The sequence below is a fragment of the Oncorhynchus gorbuscha genome, linkage group LG09 (genome assembly GCF_021184085.1).
Source record: "Oncorhynchus gorbuscha isolate QuinsamMale2020 ecotype Even-year linkage group LG09, OgorEven_v1.0, whole genome shotgun sequence".
Classification (NCBI taxonomy): domain Eukaryota; kingdom Metazoa; phylum Chordata; class Actinopteri; order Salmoniformes; family Salmonidae; genus Oncorhynchus; species Oncorhynchus gorbuscha.
Genome location: NC_060181.1, coordinates 49,498,291 through 49,513,954, shown reverse-complemented (window position 1 = coordinate 49,513,954; position 15,664 = coordinate 49,498,291). Strand labels below are relative to the sequence as shown.

General features: G+C 43.3%; 1 protein-coding gene across 1 annotated transcript; it reads right to left on the bottom strand.

Annotated features, from left to right (window-relative positions):
* Window positions 1-981: 981 nt before the first annotated feature.
* LOC124042853 lies at window positions 982-14,871 on the bottom strand. Its single transcript, XM_046360982.1, has 5 exons — window positions 14,747-14,871; window positions 14,595-14,631; window positions 1,511-3,540; window positions 1,243-1,333; window positions 982-1,137 (listed from the first exon to the last, which is right to left on the bottom strand). The coding sequence occupies exons 2-5, from the start codon at window positions 14,596-14,598 to the stop codon at window positions 1,022-1,024; spliced, it is 2,241 nt and encodes a 746-aa protein (XP_046216938.1). The 5' UTR covers window positions 14,599-14,631; window positions 14,747-14,871; the 3' UTR covers window positions 982-1,021.
* Between the last annotated feature and the right edge of the window lie 793 nt (window positions 14,872-15,664).

Below are 15,664 nucleotides of genomic sequence, written 5' to 3'. Positions count from 1 at the left end.
TAGTTTGTTTTCTACAGGTTAAAACATTTTTTTTAAAGGCACACAGATGTGCTTTAGTAGTGACAAAGTGAAAACATGTTTAAACAATTTTTTGCAAATATTATGAACATTAAGTACAGAAATATCTCATTTGCATATTTGTAGAAGCACCTTTGGCAGCGATTACAGCTGTGAGTCTTTCTGGGTAAGTCTCTTACGAGCTTTCCACACCTGGATTGTGCAACATTTCTTCATCATTTTTTCATTTTTTTTCCTCCAAGCTCTGTCAAATTGGTTGTTGATCATTGCTGGATAACCATTTCAAGGTTTTTCCATAGATCTTCAAGCAGATTTAAGTATAAACTGTAACTATGCCACTCATGAACATTCAGTGTCTTCTTGGCAAGCAACTCCGGTGTAGATTTGATTGTGCATTTTAGGTTATTGTCCTAGTGAGAATACTTTCTGAAGGCACTGTATATTTTTTATGGAATGTTTCTGGCACTGTGTTCATAATAGGCTATACTGTTGTTCAGGCATCATTCAAACCAACAAATAATCTTTGCTTCATATACTTAGCTAGCTGTGGAAGGTCAGCAGCCGAAATGACTATACATATTGTAATGTAACAGCAGGAGCAGGTCTCGAACCCTCGACCTTCGAGTCTGAGGTCCGGCGCACTATCGACTGTGCCGCAAAAGCATGCTCATGCATATAAACCCAGGGTCGTTACAATATAATGAAATGTGTGAATACTTTCTGAAGGCACTGTATGTTTTTAAATGGAATGTTTCTGGCACCGTGTTCATAATATGCTATGCTGTTGTTCAGACGTCATTGAAAGCAGCAAATAATGTTTGTGTCATATACTTAGCTAGCTATGGAAGGTCGGCAACCGAAATGACTATACATATAATGGAAATTATATGACTTACTGAAACCACGGTAAATTACCTGTTACTGAATCACAATAGAAGGTCAAAGTAGGCTTGCTTTGATTTATTTACATTCCTCCACCTTAGGTTTGAATGTTTGGTTACACTCAAACATTACTCGAACCAGTGGATGTCTTCAGTGCACATAAGCTTAGCTTAGAGAGGAGCCATCCAAAACACCCTCTTCTGTGTCCATGGCTTTCAGAAAACATCTCCACTGAAACTGAGAATATAATTAGACAGTCAATACTTTCTACAACAATTTACCAGAATATAATTCCTTAAGAAGTAGAGATAAACTTGTTGAAAGCAAATAGATGGTTCAAACCTGATGAGACCTCAGAAGATGACTCCCTCTGCATTTCCTTCAACCGAATGATCCTTTCTGACGGTGTGATATGAATTCCTCTGTGAGAGCGCTGTATTAACATACAAACCCATGGTTAAATCCTTCAGCTGTGAAAGAAATGTCTACTAAACTGCATGAAATAGTGTATGAGATTTTAAGTCAAATAAACATGAAGTCACTTCAGTGAAATGTATATTTGATAGTTTGGGGGATTTCCAATCTGTTACTACATAAGCACCTACTGTACCTTTTTTATTTTCACACTCAGGACTGTGTACCTTCTTCTGCCAGTGTATGTTTGACCTGGCATCTGTGGTAGGCCCTTGGTTGCAAACACAGTGGAAAAGCAAGCCCTATGGGACAAGCCCTTGGATGCAGAAATGGTGGAATGGCCCTTTGGTACAGTGATGTTTGACTGACAAGTGGGCCAATCTTCATCATTTACTTTGCTGCTCACTACACATGGTTGTGTTTGACTCTCAGGTTGATGGTGGGAACCTGAGTCTACTTCAGGGGAGCTGCCATTGGTCTGATTTGAGATCAACAGCAGGGTCTCTTGCACAAGATGAGCAACAATAAAGTAGCTGAGAGCCTCATCTTGGGCATCCAGGGCAGATCTTAAATTGTAGCCCATGAGGTTCATCTGAAATTGCAGGCACTCCAAAACACGGCCGCAGATTAACTCAATGGCCTGTGGATGGCGGCAGACGTCACAGATAGTCTCATCAGCACATACTGCTACCCCTGGAGACTCAGACAGCTTATTTATAGCACTATGAAAAAGATCCTGAGCATAAAGTTGGGGCTTTTCTTCCATGGGCACGTTAGGACAAATTTCCTGCAGCAGTCTGGAGATGATCTCCCACACAGCCTTGCAGTTCACTATGCACTCACTGGCAGACTGAGCAGCAGCAAACTCAGGTGTGAGTTGTTTGTTACTGTGGCTTGTAACAGGGCAGTCATCTTTGTGGCTGGTTTGGTCTGGGAGATATGTGGAGTCTGACTCCTCTTCTGAGAAGAGCTTGTACACTTGCTTTGCCACTACGTCAGCCAGTGCTGTGACTACACATTTCCTTCTGAGCTTGAGAGCGTTTTGCAAAGCCTCAGCTGAGCCAGTTTCCTTTACCATCTTCTTATACACTAATCTGGCAGCTTTCTCCAGATCTGTAGGGGAGGGTTTGCACCATTTTTTCTGGTGCTCACCTACTGGAATCGTCAGCATGGCTGTGTTAGTGAAGAGCTCCACCATGACTGCATCCATGAGATCTTCGGTCATGTCAGTGGAGCATCGGCTCTGTGGCCCATTCCAAGTGCTGTCTGGTGACCGACAGTATGATATGAAGTCTAGGATTCTGAGGACAAGATCTTCAGAGATGTCTGAGGCTGCACAGGACACCCAGGAAGCATTTGTGTCTGTTCTGGGGCCGGGTGAGATTGGATTATCAGTGTGATCGACACTAGTGTGATAGATAGCCCCAATCCTGCTGGTTACTTTGGACACCTCCAGAGAGATTGAGCTGGCAATCTCTTTCACCATGTGTCCCGATGATACAGCCTTCCACAAGCTTTCTTGGGAACCAGTGCAGGAAAGCAATTCTTTGTGAACACTCTTGGCCACCTGATGTTTATAACTAGATGGGAGGACCAGAGACTCGTCGGTATGTAAACCAGACAGGTCACTTGGGGTGTTATTTAACTCATCAACCACATTATCAATGAGGTCCAAAGCTGTTTCACTCAGGCCAGGAATGGGGGTGTCTAGTTGGGTACCTGTCTCATCATAATAGATTTCGCCTATTAAGCAGGTCACAATATCTTCAATTGTTTCAACTTGCTGAGCGTGTTGATTCTCAAGAAAATAAAATAGACTGACGTCATCTGGTGTCATCTGATGGACCCTCAAACTCTGCCGGGCTGACTTTGTCCTGGGCTGGTTCTCAAGTACATTAAACCATCCTGCCTTGTTGCTACACTCAGGTGTTTGTGGTGCAGTTGTTAAGGTTGGCTCCTTATTGGCTGGGGATTCCAGGGGCTTCAATGCACTTTTAATTTGCTCCTTGGCTCTCTGGGCCCATACAGGTGTCTCATGGAGTTTGGCATGTGACTGGCTGGGTTTTCCCTCATTCTGGGTGGCTCTGATGGGAGGCTCCTGTTCAGTGTGCACGGCAGTCTTGACTGGTGACATCTTCCCAAAAGACCTTCTCACACTGCTGGCAGCCTTACTGTGCCAGGGAAGCTCAGGTTTCACGCATTTAGACCACATGATCCTTTTCACATCTGAAACACAGGGGTAAGTGAAACAATCTGTGGTTTTGAAGTCCTACAACATGGTGACCAAATGGCCAGTCAGTCATTTTTGTCAATTGAGTATCTCTGTGACTGGCCAAAGAATGACCACCAAGCCAATAATCTTCTTTAACATGACTAGTGTACAGATCATGACAATGTTGCGGATGCGATAGCTTCTATTTCTATTTTGTTTGAAAAAGGTCGTCAGTGGATACGTTTCTCTTACCCTCAGGAAAAAAATGATCCAGTTATTGATAACCATCACTCTCTGTTATAACAATGCCACACTGACAAACCACTTCTATGATGTAATAGTGATGTAACAGTCACTATCTTTATGGTACAAGTGCACATGATGTAATAATGCATCTGTATTTATCCAAAATCTCTTTGGTCACTTTCAAATAAACTACCAGTTTCATTTAAGTATATTTTTGATTAATAGGAAATAACATTGTAGCCTTAATTTAATAAAAATGTAATTACTACTGATCAATGCACACGTTTTTTTTGTGATCATTTACTGCTCAATGCTCACAACGTTTTATGTTTTTCAGGTAACTTCCATTCCACAAAAGCAACCTATTTTAACACCTACATTACATGAATCATAAAAGCATAGACTACAAATTATTAACATGGACAGGCGCTAAAATATATTTTATTCTCATACTTAAATATCTCATTTCTATTGAGGGAATTCATTCTGAACTTACAGTGCCTTGTCTGCTAAATGGCATATATTATTATTATTATTATATTAATTCATTCTGAACTTACAGTGCCTTGCGAAAGTATTCGGCCCCCTTGAACTTTGCGACCTTTTTGCCACATTTCAGGCATCAAACATAAAGATATAAAACTGTATTTTTTGTGAAGAATCAACAACAAGTGGGACACAATCATGAAGTGGAACGACATTGGATATTTCAAACCTTTTTAACAAATCAAAAACTGAAAAATTGGGCGTGCAAAATTATTCAGCCCCCTTAAGTTAATACTTTGTAGCGCCACCTTTTGCTGTGATTACAGCTGTAAGTCGCTTGGGGTATGCCTCTATCAGTTTTGCACATCGAGAGACTGACATTTTTTCCCCATTCCTCCTTGCAAAACAGCTCGAGCTCAGAGAGGTTGGATGGAGAGCATTTGTGAACAGCAGTTTTCAGTTCTTTCCACAGATTCTCGATTGGATTCAGGTCTGGACTTTGACTTGGCCATTCTAACACCTGGATATGTTTATTTTTGAACCATTCCATTGTAGATTTTGCTTTATGTTTTGGATCATTGTCTTGTTGGAAGACAAATCTCCGTCCCAGTCTCAGGTCTTCTTCCAGAATGGTCCTGTATTTGGCTCCATCCATCTTCCAATCAATTTTAACCATCTTCCCTGTCCCTGCTGAAGAAAAGCAGGCCCAAACCATGATGCTGCCACCACCATGTTTGACAGTGGGGATGGAGTGTTCAGGGTGTTGCTTTTACGCCAAACATAACGTTTTGCATTGTTGCCAAAAAGTTCAATTTTGGTTTCATCTGACCAGAGCACCTTCTTCCACATGTTTGGTGTGTCTCCCAGGTGGCTGGTGGCAAACTTTAAACGACACTTTTTATGGATATGGCTTTCTTCTTGCCACTCTTCCATAAAGGCCAGATTTGTGCAATATACGACTGATTGTTGTCCTATGGACAGTCTCTCTTCACAACAGTATCTCGGACCTGCCTGGTGTGTTCCTTGTCCTATGGACAGTCTCTCTTCACAACAGTATCTCGGACCTGCCTGGTGTGTTCCTTGTTCTTCATGATGCTCTCTGCGCTTTTAACAGACCTCTGAGACTATCACAGTGCAGGTGCATTTATACGGAGACTTGATTACACACAGGTGGATTGTATTTATCATCATTAGTCATTTAGGTCAACATTGGATCATTCAGAGATCCTCACTGAACTTCTGGAGAGAGTTTGCTGCACTGAAAGTAAAGGGGCTGAATAATTTTGCACGCCCAATTTTTCAGTTTTTGATTTGTTAAAAAAGTTTGAAATATCCAATAAATGTCGTTCCACTTCACGATTGTGTCCCACTTGTTGTTGATTCTTCACAAAAATATACAGTTTTATCTTTATGTTTGAAGCCTGAAATGTGGCAAAATGTCGCAAAGTTCAAGGGGGCCGAATACTTTCGCGCTCAAGTCTGTGAACCCACTCTCCGAGGGATATGCAAAAAGCACATTTCCAATTCACACATGCGTATTGATACACACTTGTACACACTTGAAAAAGGAAAAATAGCAGCACCCACCAACCCTCTCCATAAAGGATACATTTGCTCTACAAAAACTGAAGCTGTGGTAGGCCTATGTAATAATATAATTTGGTTGGTCAGAAAAGCCAAGAGAGGCGCTAACTTTTTACCTTTTAAATAAGATGATAGTTGTGGACTTACTTGTGTTGCTTGTTGAGGCCTGGGGAGAGTTATCCCACAGCAAAGAAATCATCATAGACTTGGTCACAACATCAGAGTGAAGGTGATGAATCATTGAGCTCTTTGTGTTCATCTTCAGCTCCTCCCCTGATGCCTGAAGTCCAGACTGATCAGCAGCTCAGCGTCACCACTCTAGGAAGGCTGCATTTTGCTCAAAGCACTCCCTACTCTGACTGACATGAGAGTATGTACGGTAGCTTGCACTGATCCATCACCTTCACAAACTTCTCCACTGTGGATTTGAGTAAGTACATGGAGGATATTGGCAGCTTTGCATGTAGTTTCGCTGACAGGTATCTGTAGTACGACTGCAATCAGTGTCAAGGGCCAAGGTCCATTTGTTCTCAGGGGCACTGCATTGTTTGAGGTGTTGTCTTAGTCTTGACTTCAGACAAAGGATGTTGAGCTTCCTGGTTACACTCCTTTGTGTGTCCATGTGCAATAGGGACTACTGTAACTCTCGGTACAAATGATGTCTATGCTATTTACATAAGGCTGTATCACTCGGTTATTCTACATACATGTAAGGCTGTAATCACCAGGTTTTCAAATCTTTAATATGAGATGCAGGTTAGAAGTTCCCTTTCCATCTTGAGGTTTGTGGATCGCTCACCATATGTCTCCTTCAGAAGAGACGTAGCTGACTTTGACAGCTCTGTGCTAGTCACGCAGGGAATGAGAGAGCAGGTGATCTGTTTTATTTATAAACTCTTATTTATTCAGCCTAGCCCAATTGAGACCAGTGTCTCATTCCCAATGGTGACGTGATGTTTACTAGGTGTCTTTGCATTGTCTTTATGGAGGTGAGTCTCACTTGTGTGTTTGAATGTCTAAGAAATAGAGGAGGAAACATGGACAATTGCCTTTGGCCCATACTGCCTAATGTCTGACCCTGGACCTTTGAGTGTCTAAGATTTCTTCAACAAAATCCTGAGCTTCACATGGAAAACCAAACTATTTGTTCCCCTGAATTACTCAAACTCCTGTCTGATTATCTTTTTTTTAGCTTTCCAACAATATTTTGAAGTATTTCCTCTGACACCAATTCAATTTGAGACCCTGATAAGTCTGTCGGAAGAGATTCTGGGTTTTTTGAAGACAATGCTCAGACAAGGTTCTTGATCGCCATCTGACTCGTTTTACCACCAGAGGTCTCCACGAGCTTATTCAGGACCACAGATATGATATCGGCAGCCAAAGAAGAGAGCACTCTCCAATTCCTTACAGCACACATGGAAACTTTTGGGCTGTAGTGGTTGTATGGAAGTTCAGCGATGGGGTGTCTTCACTCGGCTCCTACTAGAATCCCTCCTCACATGATCATCCAGCTTCTCCAATGCAGTTTCAACAATCTCTAGAACAAGGATGCCATCCACCTGCTCTTTGCTGTCCACCCCCGTCTGGATATCGCTCTGATCTATCTTGACAGGATGCATTTTGATCTTCTGGAATATACTGTGAGCTACCTTGACTGCATGATGGCATATTTGGAAGCCTGACAACAGAAGATCGCTACCAATGTCTGTGTGGTGTCACTTGTCTGATTTTCATAGGCTCATTCTTCAGTTCACTTACACCTTCGTCCTCTGTATTTTACTCAATGTTCTGCAAGATAACACTGATGATTTCATCAGCATAAGGTTCAATCTCACTGAGTGTCAGTTCTTCTTTCAACGCTAGGGGTGTAAGAGAGGTCATATTGGAGGAATGTCCGCCCAGAATCTTGCAATCAGAGCTGGAGTCCTTCTCTGCCCTCGGTGGTGGGCTTGGCCACCTGACACACAACAAAGTGCCTCGTCTGAGGTCAAAGGAACAGGATGATTGGCTGGATGACCTGCTAGATGACTGGATGGATTTCTCAAACTCCATTACCTCAATTCACTCCTTGGCAATCATAGAGCTAACCTTCTCCAGCATGGTTTACCAGCTCATTGGACATCAAGTTTGTCCTGGACATGCTTATGGGACATACATGTTGGCTGGGGCTCGCCTCCCTATCAGAACTGTCAAGATCACTTTCATATGTACTCTCTGTCTTTGTTTGTGCCCTATGTACATCAATTATGTTCTCAGCATTGTTGCCTTTAGGGCCAGGCTCCATAATAGTATTGACATCCCTGGGATCTCTACTCACTTTGTTTTGTATTTTGTCTCCTCTGACATATTTGTAACATCATAGGGTGGCAGGTAGCCTAGCGGTTAGAGCATTGGGTCAGTAATTGAAAGTTTGCTGGTTTGAATCACAGAGCTGACAAGGTGCAAAACAACTGATGTGCCCTTGGGCAAGGCATTTAACCCTAATTGCTTTGGATAAGCGTCTGCTAAATTACTCAAATGTAAATCCTTCACTGCCCCCCAGATGACCCCTCAAACGATGCTCTAACTTTTTCAGAAGACTAGATTTTGGTCACTCCAAGGAAGAGCTAGTGGGAGATGTGGGTGTCCTACTGTTCTCATTTTTTAAATTATTTTTTATTTTACCTTTATTTATACCCTTTTTTCTCATTGAGATAACATCTCTTTTCCAATAGAGACCTGGTCCAATAGCAGCAGAGGCAACAATGTTTCAGACAAAACAACTTACATACACTAACACAACATTAAACAAAACTATAAAAACACACATACAGTACAACAATGACATATTCCGTTAAAAACACAAAACTCTTGACTAAAAACAGCTGTCCTAAAGACCATTACACTCTTCTGTGATATCGATCAAGTGTTTAAACTCCACCAACAAAACTAGATCAGCAAATTTTAAAATGTTCAGGAGAGAATTCCAGGACCATGGAGCTAAGTAACTAAAACTATTTCTATCATCACCTGTTCTAAGTTTTGGTACTGTTCGAAGCAAATGAGAATGGGACAGTAATTTATATTTATTTACCGACCTGACTAAAAAAGAACACTTATTTTACCCAATATGGCTTTATAAATCAGTGTATACCAGTGTTTAAGCCTATGCAAGGTCAATGACGACCAGCCAACAGCGCTGTAGAGATCACAATGACGTGTTAGACGTTTTTGATTTGTAATGAACCTGAGGGCTGCATGATACACTGAATCAAGTGCTCTCAGGGTAGTAGTTGAGGCCTGCATATATACACTGCTCAAAAAAATAAAGGGAACACTTAAACAACACAATGTAACTCCCAAGTCAATCACACTTCTGTGAAATCAAACTGTCCACTTAGGAAGCAACACTGATTGACAATAAATGTCACATGCTGTTGTGCAAATGGAATAGACAACAGGTGGAAATTATAGGAAATTAGCAAGACACCCCCAATAAAGGAGTGGTTCTGCAGGTGGTGACCACAGACCACTTCTCAGTTCCTATGCTTCCTGGCCGATGTTTTGGTCACTTTTGAATGCTGGCGTTGCTTTCACTCTAGTGGTAGCATGAGACGGAGTTTACGACCCACACAAGTGGCTCAGGTAGTGCAGTTCATTCAGGATGGAACATCAATGCGAGCTGTGGCAAGAAGGTTTGCTGTGTCTGTCAGCGTAGTGTCCAGAGCATGGAGGCGCTACCAGGAGACAGGCCAGTACATCAGGAAACGTGGAGGAGGCCGTAGGAGGGCAACAACCCAGCAGCAGGACCGCTACCTCCGCCTTTGTGCAAGGAGGAGCAGGAGGAGCACTGCCAGAGCCCTGCAAAATGACCTCCAGCAGGCCGCAAATGTGCATGTGTCTGCTCAAACGGTCAGAAACAGACTCCATGAGGGTGGTATGAGGGCCCGACATCCACAGGTGGTGGTTGTGCTTACAGCCCAACACCGTGCAGGACATTTGGCATTTGCCAGAGAACACCAAGTTTGGCAAATTCTCCACTGGCGCCCTGTGCTCTTCACAGATGAAAGCAGGTTCACACGGAGCACGTGACAGACGTGACAGTCTGGAGACACCGTGGAGAACTTTCTGCTGCCTGCAACATCCTCCAGCATGACCCGTTTGGCGGTGGGTCAGTCATGGTGTGGGGTGGGATTTCTTTGGGGGGCTGCACAGCCCTCCATGTGCTCGCCAGAGGTAGCCTGACTGCCATTAGGTACCGAGATGAGATCCTCAGACCCCTTGTGAGACCATATGCTGGTGCGGTTGGCCCTGGGTTCCTCCTAATGCAAGACAATGCTCGATCTCATGTGGCTGGAGTGTGTCAGCAGTTCCTGCAAGAGGAAGGCATTGATGCTATGGACTGGCCCGCCTGTTTCCCAGACCTGAATCCAATTGAGCACATCTGGGACATCATGTCTCGCTCCATCCACCAATGCCATGTTGCACCACAGACTGTCCAGGAGTTGGCGGATGCTTTAGTCCAGGTCTGGGAGGATATCCCTCAGGAGACCATCCGCAACCTCATCAGGAGCATGCCCAGGCATTGTAGGTCAAACAGGCACGTGGAGGCCACACACACTACTGAGCCTCATTTTGACTTGTTTTAAGGACGTTACATCAAAGTTGGATCAGCCTGTAGTGTGGTTTTCCACATTAATTTTGAGTGTGACTCCAAATCCAGACCTCCATGGGTTGATAAATTTGATTTCCATTGATAATTTGTGCGATTTTGTCAGCACATTCAACTATGTAAAGAAAAAAGTATTTAATAAAAAGATTTCATTCATTCAGATCTAGGATGTGTTATTTTAGTGTTCCCTTTATTTTTTTGAGCAGTGTATATCATCACTAAAATCTAAAACCGCCAGTAATGTACATCGTACCAGCTCCTTCCTGGCCTCAAAAGAAAAACAAGCCTTATGCCGGTAATAAAAACCTATTCTCAGCTTGAGCTTCCTTATCAAGTTCTCTACATGCACAGTGAAGCTCAGCATATCATCAAGCCACACACCCAAATATTTGTACACTTTAACTTGCTCTATAGTATGTCCAGCCAATGTAGCAATGACATGATTAGTAATATGCCTGGCATTTGAAAATACCTATGCATTTGTTTTACCAGAATTTAGTACCAGCATTAAATCAGATTATGTTGTATGATGTTAAATGTTCTTTGGGCATTTTCAAAAGCTGAAGATAAACTACTACAACTTGAATAAAGAACAGTATCATCTGCATAAAAATTAACATCCCCTGTTTCAATAAGATCCCCAATGTTGTTGATATACAAAATGAACAACAGTGGGCCAAAATAGAACCTTGCGGAACACCTGAGCACACCTCTATGGACTCAGATTTACAACCATCCGCCATTACACATTGGTTTATAAATTATCTATCAAATCGTAGACAATCTAGAGCATGACCAGTAATTCCACAACATTTTAACCTTTGCACTAAGACAGCATGGTCCACGGTGTCAAAAGCCTTCGACAAATCAATCAAGACAGACACACAACTTCTTATCAAGAGCACAGTGGATGTAATTTAAAACCTTCAATGTTGCTGAAACAGTGCTGTGGCCAGACCTAAAACCTGATTGCATTCTATTTAAGATGTTGCTCTCCAGACAGGAGTTCCAAACTACCAGAATGCTTATCCTGCATTGGAGGTGATGGGATATGGGGAGGGTACTGTAGGCCAACACAAAACGAGGCAGGGTCTTTATAGTAGTTGAAGTCATACAGCATAGACATTTCTCCAGAATAAGTAGTGTTAGGTGGTGTGCTATGCTTGCACTCATAACTGCATGGTGGATGTCGGATTCCTATTCACTTCCTTCATCACTAATACCTAAGCATTGTATTTGGGACAAATCATTCACTAAACCTCAACTAAATCTTGTAATGAATCATGTCAAAATAGATCAGGTTGAGGTGACTAAACTTCTCCCTTACCTCACCTCGCTCATCAACTCATCACTGACCGCTGGCTACGTCCCTTCCGTCTTCAAGAGAGCGAGAGTTGCACCCCTTCTGAAAAAACCTACACTCGATCCCTCCGATGTCAACAATTACAGACCAGTATCCCTTCTTTCTTTTCTCTCCAAAACTTTTGAACGTGCCGTCCTTGGCCAGCTCTCCCGCTATCTCCCTCTGAATGACCTTCTTGATCCAAATCAGTCAGGTTTCAAGACTAGTCATTCAACTGAGACTGCTCTCCTCTGTATCACGGAGGCGCTCCGCACTGCTAAAGCTAACTCCCTCTCCTCTGCTCTCATCCTTCTAGATCTATCTGCTGCCTTCGATACTGTGAACCATCAGATCCTCCTCTCCACCCTCTCCGAGTTGGGCATCTCCGGCGCGGCCCACGCTTGGATTGCGTCCTACCTGACAGGTCGCTCCTACCAGGTGGCGTGGCGAGAATCTGTCTCCTCACCACGCGCTCTCACCACTGGTGTCCCCCAGGGCTCTGTTCTAGGCCCTCTCCTATTCTCGCTATACACCAAGTCACTTGGCTCTGTCATAACCTCACATGGTCTCTCCTATCATTGCTATGCAGACGACACACAACTAATCTTCTCCTTTCCCCCTTCTGATGACCAGGTGGCGAATCGCATCTCTGCATGTCTGGCAGACATATCAGTGTGGATGACGGATCACCACCTCAAGCTGAACCTCGGCAAGACGGAGCTGCTCTTCCTCCCGGGAAGGACTGCCCGTTCCATGATCTCGCCATCACGGTTGACAACTCCATTGTGTCCTCCTCCCAGAGCGCTAAGAACCTTGGTGTGATCCTGGACAACACCCTGTCGTTCTCAACCAACATCAAGGCGGTGGCCCGTTCCTGTAGGTTCATGCTCTACAACATCCGCAGAGTACGACCCTGCCTCACACAGGAAGCGGCGCAGGTCCTAATCCAGGCACTTGTCATCTCCCGTCTGGATTACTGCAACTCGCTGTTGGCTGGGCTCCCTGCCTGTGCCATTAAACCCCTTCAACTCATCCAGAACGCCGCAGCCCGTCTGGTGTTCAACCTTCCCAAGTTCTCTCACGTCACCCCGCTCCTCCGTTCTCTCCACTGGCTTCCAGTTGAAGCTCGCATCCGCTACAAGACCATGGTGCTTGCCTACGGAGCTGTGAGGGGAACGGCACCTCAGTACCTCCAGGCTCTGATCAGGCCCTACACCCAAACAAGGGCACTGCGTTCATCCACCTCTGGCCTGCTCGCCTCCCTACCACTGAGGAAGTACAGCTCCTGCTCAGCCCAGTCAAAACTGTTCGCTGCTCTGGCCCCCCAATGGTGGAACAAACTCCCTCACGACGCCAGGACAGCGGAGTCAATCACCACCTTCCGGAGACACCTGAAACCCCACCTCTTTAAGGAATACCTAGGATAGGATAAGTATTAAGTATTCCCCCCCCCCCTTTAAGATTTAGATGCACTATCGTAAAGTGACTGTTCCACTGGATGTCATAAGGTGAATGCACCAATTTGTAAGTCGCTCTGGATAAGAGCGTCTGCTAAATGACTTAAATGTAATGTAAATGTAAACTGCTTGGAGTAACCCTGGATTGTAAAACTGTCATGGTCAAAAGATATTGATTACAACAGTAGCTAAGATGGGGAAAAGTCTGTCCATAATAAAGTACAGCTCTGCCTTCTTAACAACCCTATCAACAAGGCAGGTCCGGCAGGTCCTATAGGTGCTAGTTTTGTTGCACCTGGATTACTGTTCAGTCGGGTAGTCAGGTGCCACAAAGGGGGACTTAGGAAAATGACAATTGGCTCAGAACAGGGCAAAACGGCTGGCTATTAAAACAGGGAGCCAAAAATTATTCTTATTTTTTTAACTAGGCAAGTCAGTTAAGAACAAATTCTTATTTTCAATGACGGCCTAGGAACAGTGGGTTAACTGCCTGTTTAGGGGCAGAACGACAGATTTGTACCTTGTAACCACTAGGCTACCCTGCCGCCCCATGCGTGACATGCATAATGATATGCATGTCAATCTCTCATGGCTCAAAGTGGAGGAGAGATTGACTTCATCACTACTTGTTTTTGTAAGAAGTGTTGACAAGCTGTCTGTTTAAACTACTAGCACACAGCTCAAACACCTATGCATACTCCACAAGACATGCCACGAGCAAGAGGTCTCTTCACAGTCCCTAAGTACAGAACAGATTATGGGAGGCACACAGAGCTACATAGAACCATTCCACATCAGGTTACTGATGCAAGCTGTAGAATCAGATTTTAAAAAACAGATAAAAATATACCTTATGGAACAGCGGGGACTGTGAAGAGACACAGAAAAGGTAGACACACACATACATTGTAATATTGTTGTATGGTGGTATTATACATTTTGTATTGTAGATATGTAGTGGTGTAATAATGTTATGATGTACTGTTTTACATTTTGTTTTATATGCAATGTAAGTGCCCTACTGTGTTTGGACGCAAGAAAGAGTAGCTGCTGCCTTGGCGCTTCCAAATAAATACAAAGAAATGCCACAATATTCCAGAGAATGGGGTACATAGTAATCTGTGTAGAAATTAAATATATTAGAGAGCAAATTAACTAACTGACTCATGACTGTGAGAGTACAATAGCTTTAAGTATTAATACTAACTGGAAGTTAGTTCTGATGCACATATATTTTTAGACAAATCAATGAAAATGGCTTCAAATGCCAAATATGCAAAGAATATAAATCGTACTTACACATCTCTTTTGATGCACCTCTATTGGCTCCTCGTCACTGAAATATAACAGCAAATCAAAGTTTATGAAACAATAACAAGGGAGCTGATTTTAGTCAAATATTTGTCTGCTATTAACTACTTTTAATGACCAATAACCCATTTTCGAATTACTTTTTTTACATCGTTGCCATGGCGCTTAGTGACAAATTAGTTTTGTGTTTTTTATATGCATTATTATCAATTATCAGCTTAAAAAAAAGCTAATCGGTTAGGTAGTTAGGACAGCTCACTACCACTTCCACACTCCTTTCCCTCAGTGGGCAACAGCAACCTTATCCAGGTGGTGAGCCTGGTTGACAAGCACATCAGGTGCTGCCAATTAAGGATCGTCAGTCAGTGTCCCCGCTTGCGAGCCGTGAGGCAACTGGTTTATTTGGTGGCCATGAGGCCTTTTGTTTGGATTTTAAATCCTTAGTTTAGGCATGCCTGTTTGTTGTTTTCCTTGTCGTAAATATCTGTTTCCGTCACCATCTGAACATAATAATCCGCTTGGGCTCGGCCGACCCAAAATAGGTCAAGAGAGACAGAGCTGCCCCTGGACCAAGTTAAGGTTGCTGTCTCCCTGGGTACATGTACTTTCAACACCTAGGCACTGATTTCTCACATAAATGCACATCTTAAATCAGGTTACAGACCAGTGAACTAGGCCTAAGACCCCTAGACTTTGCGAGCATAACAATATTAACAGGGAAGTTAATCGGTTTCGTAACATACTGAATACAAAAATCTAGTCATCTAAACTGACCTTAAACTTGACAAGATATTAGCATACTTCTCCAATCAACTAGCTAATTGTTTGGATTCAAATACTAGCCTAGATCTTCCTCTCATCTCCTGGACCAAAGACTAAGGAATGGCAGCAACTTTCCTCCACTACAAGGATTCCCCCGAAATGTTGAACAGATTAAAACAACCCTGTGCAAGGAGCTCAAGAACAGCCTTATGCAATACGGGATCCTACATAAAACATGCAGACGGAGAGGAATTAAAGTCTATTGTGTGCACTCACAATGTGAACAGTACAACATG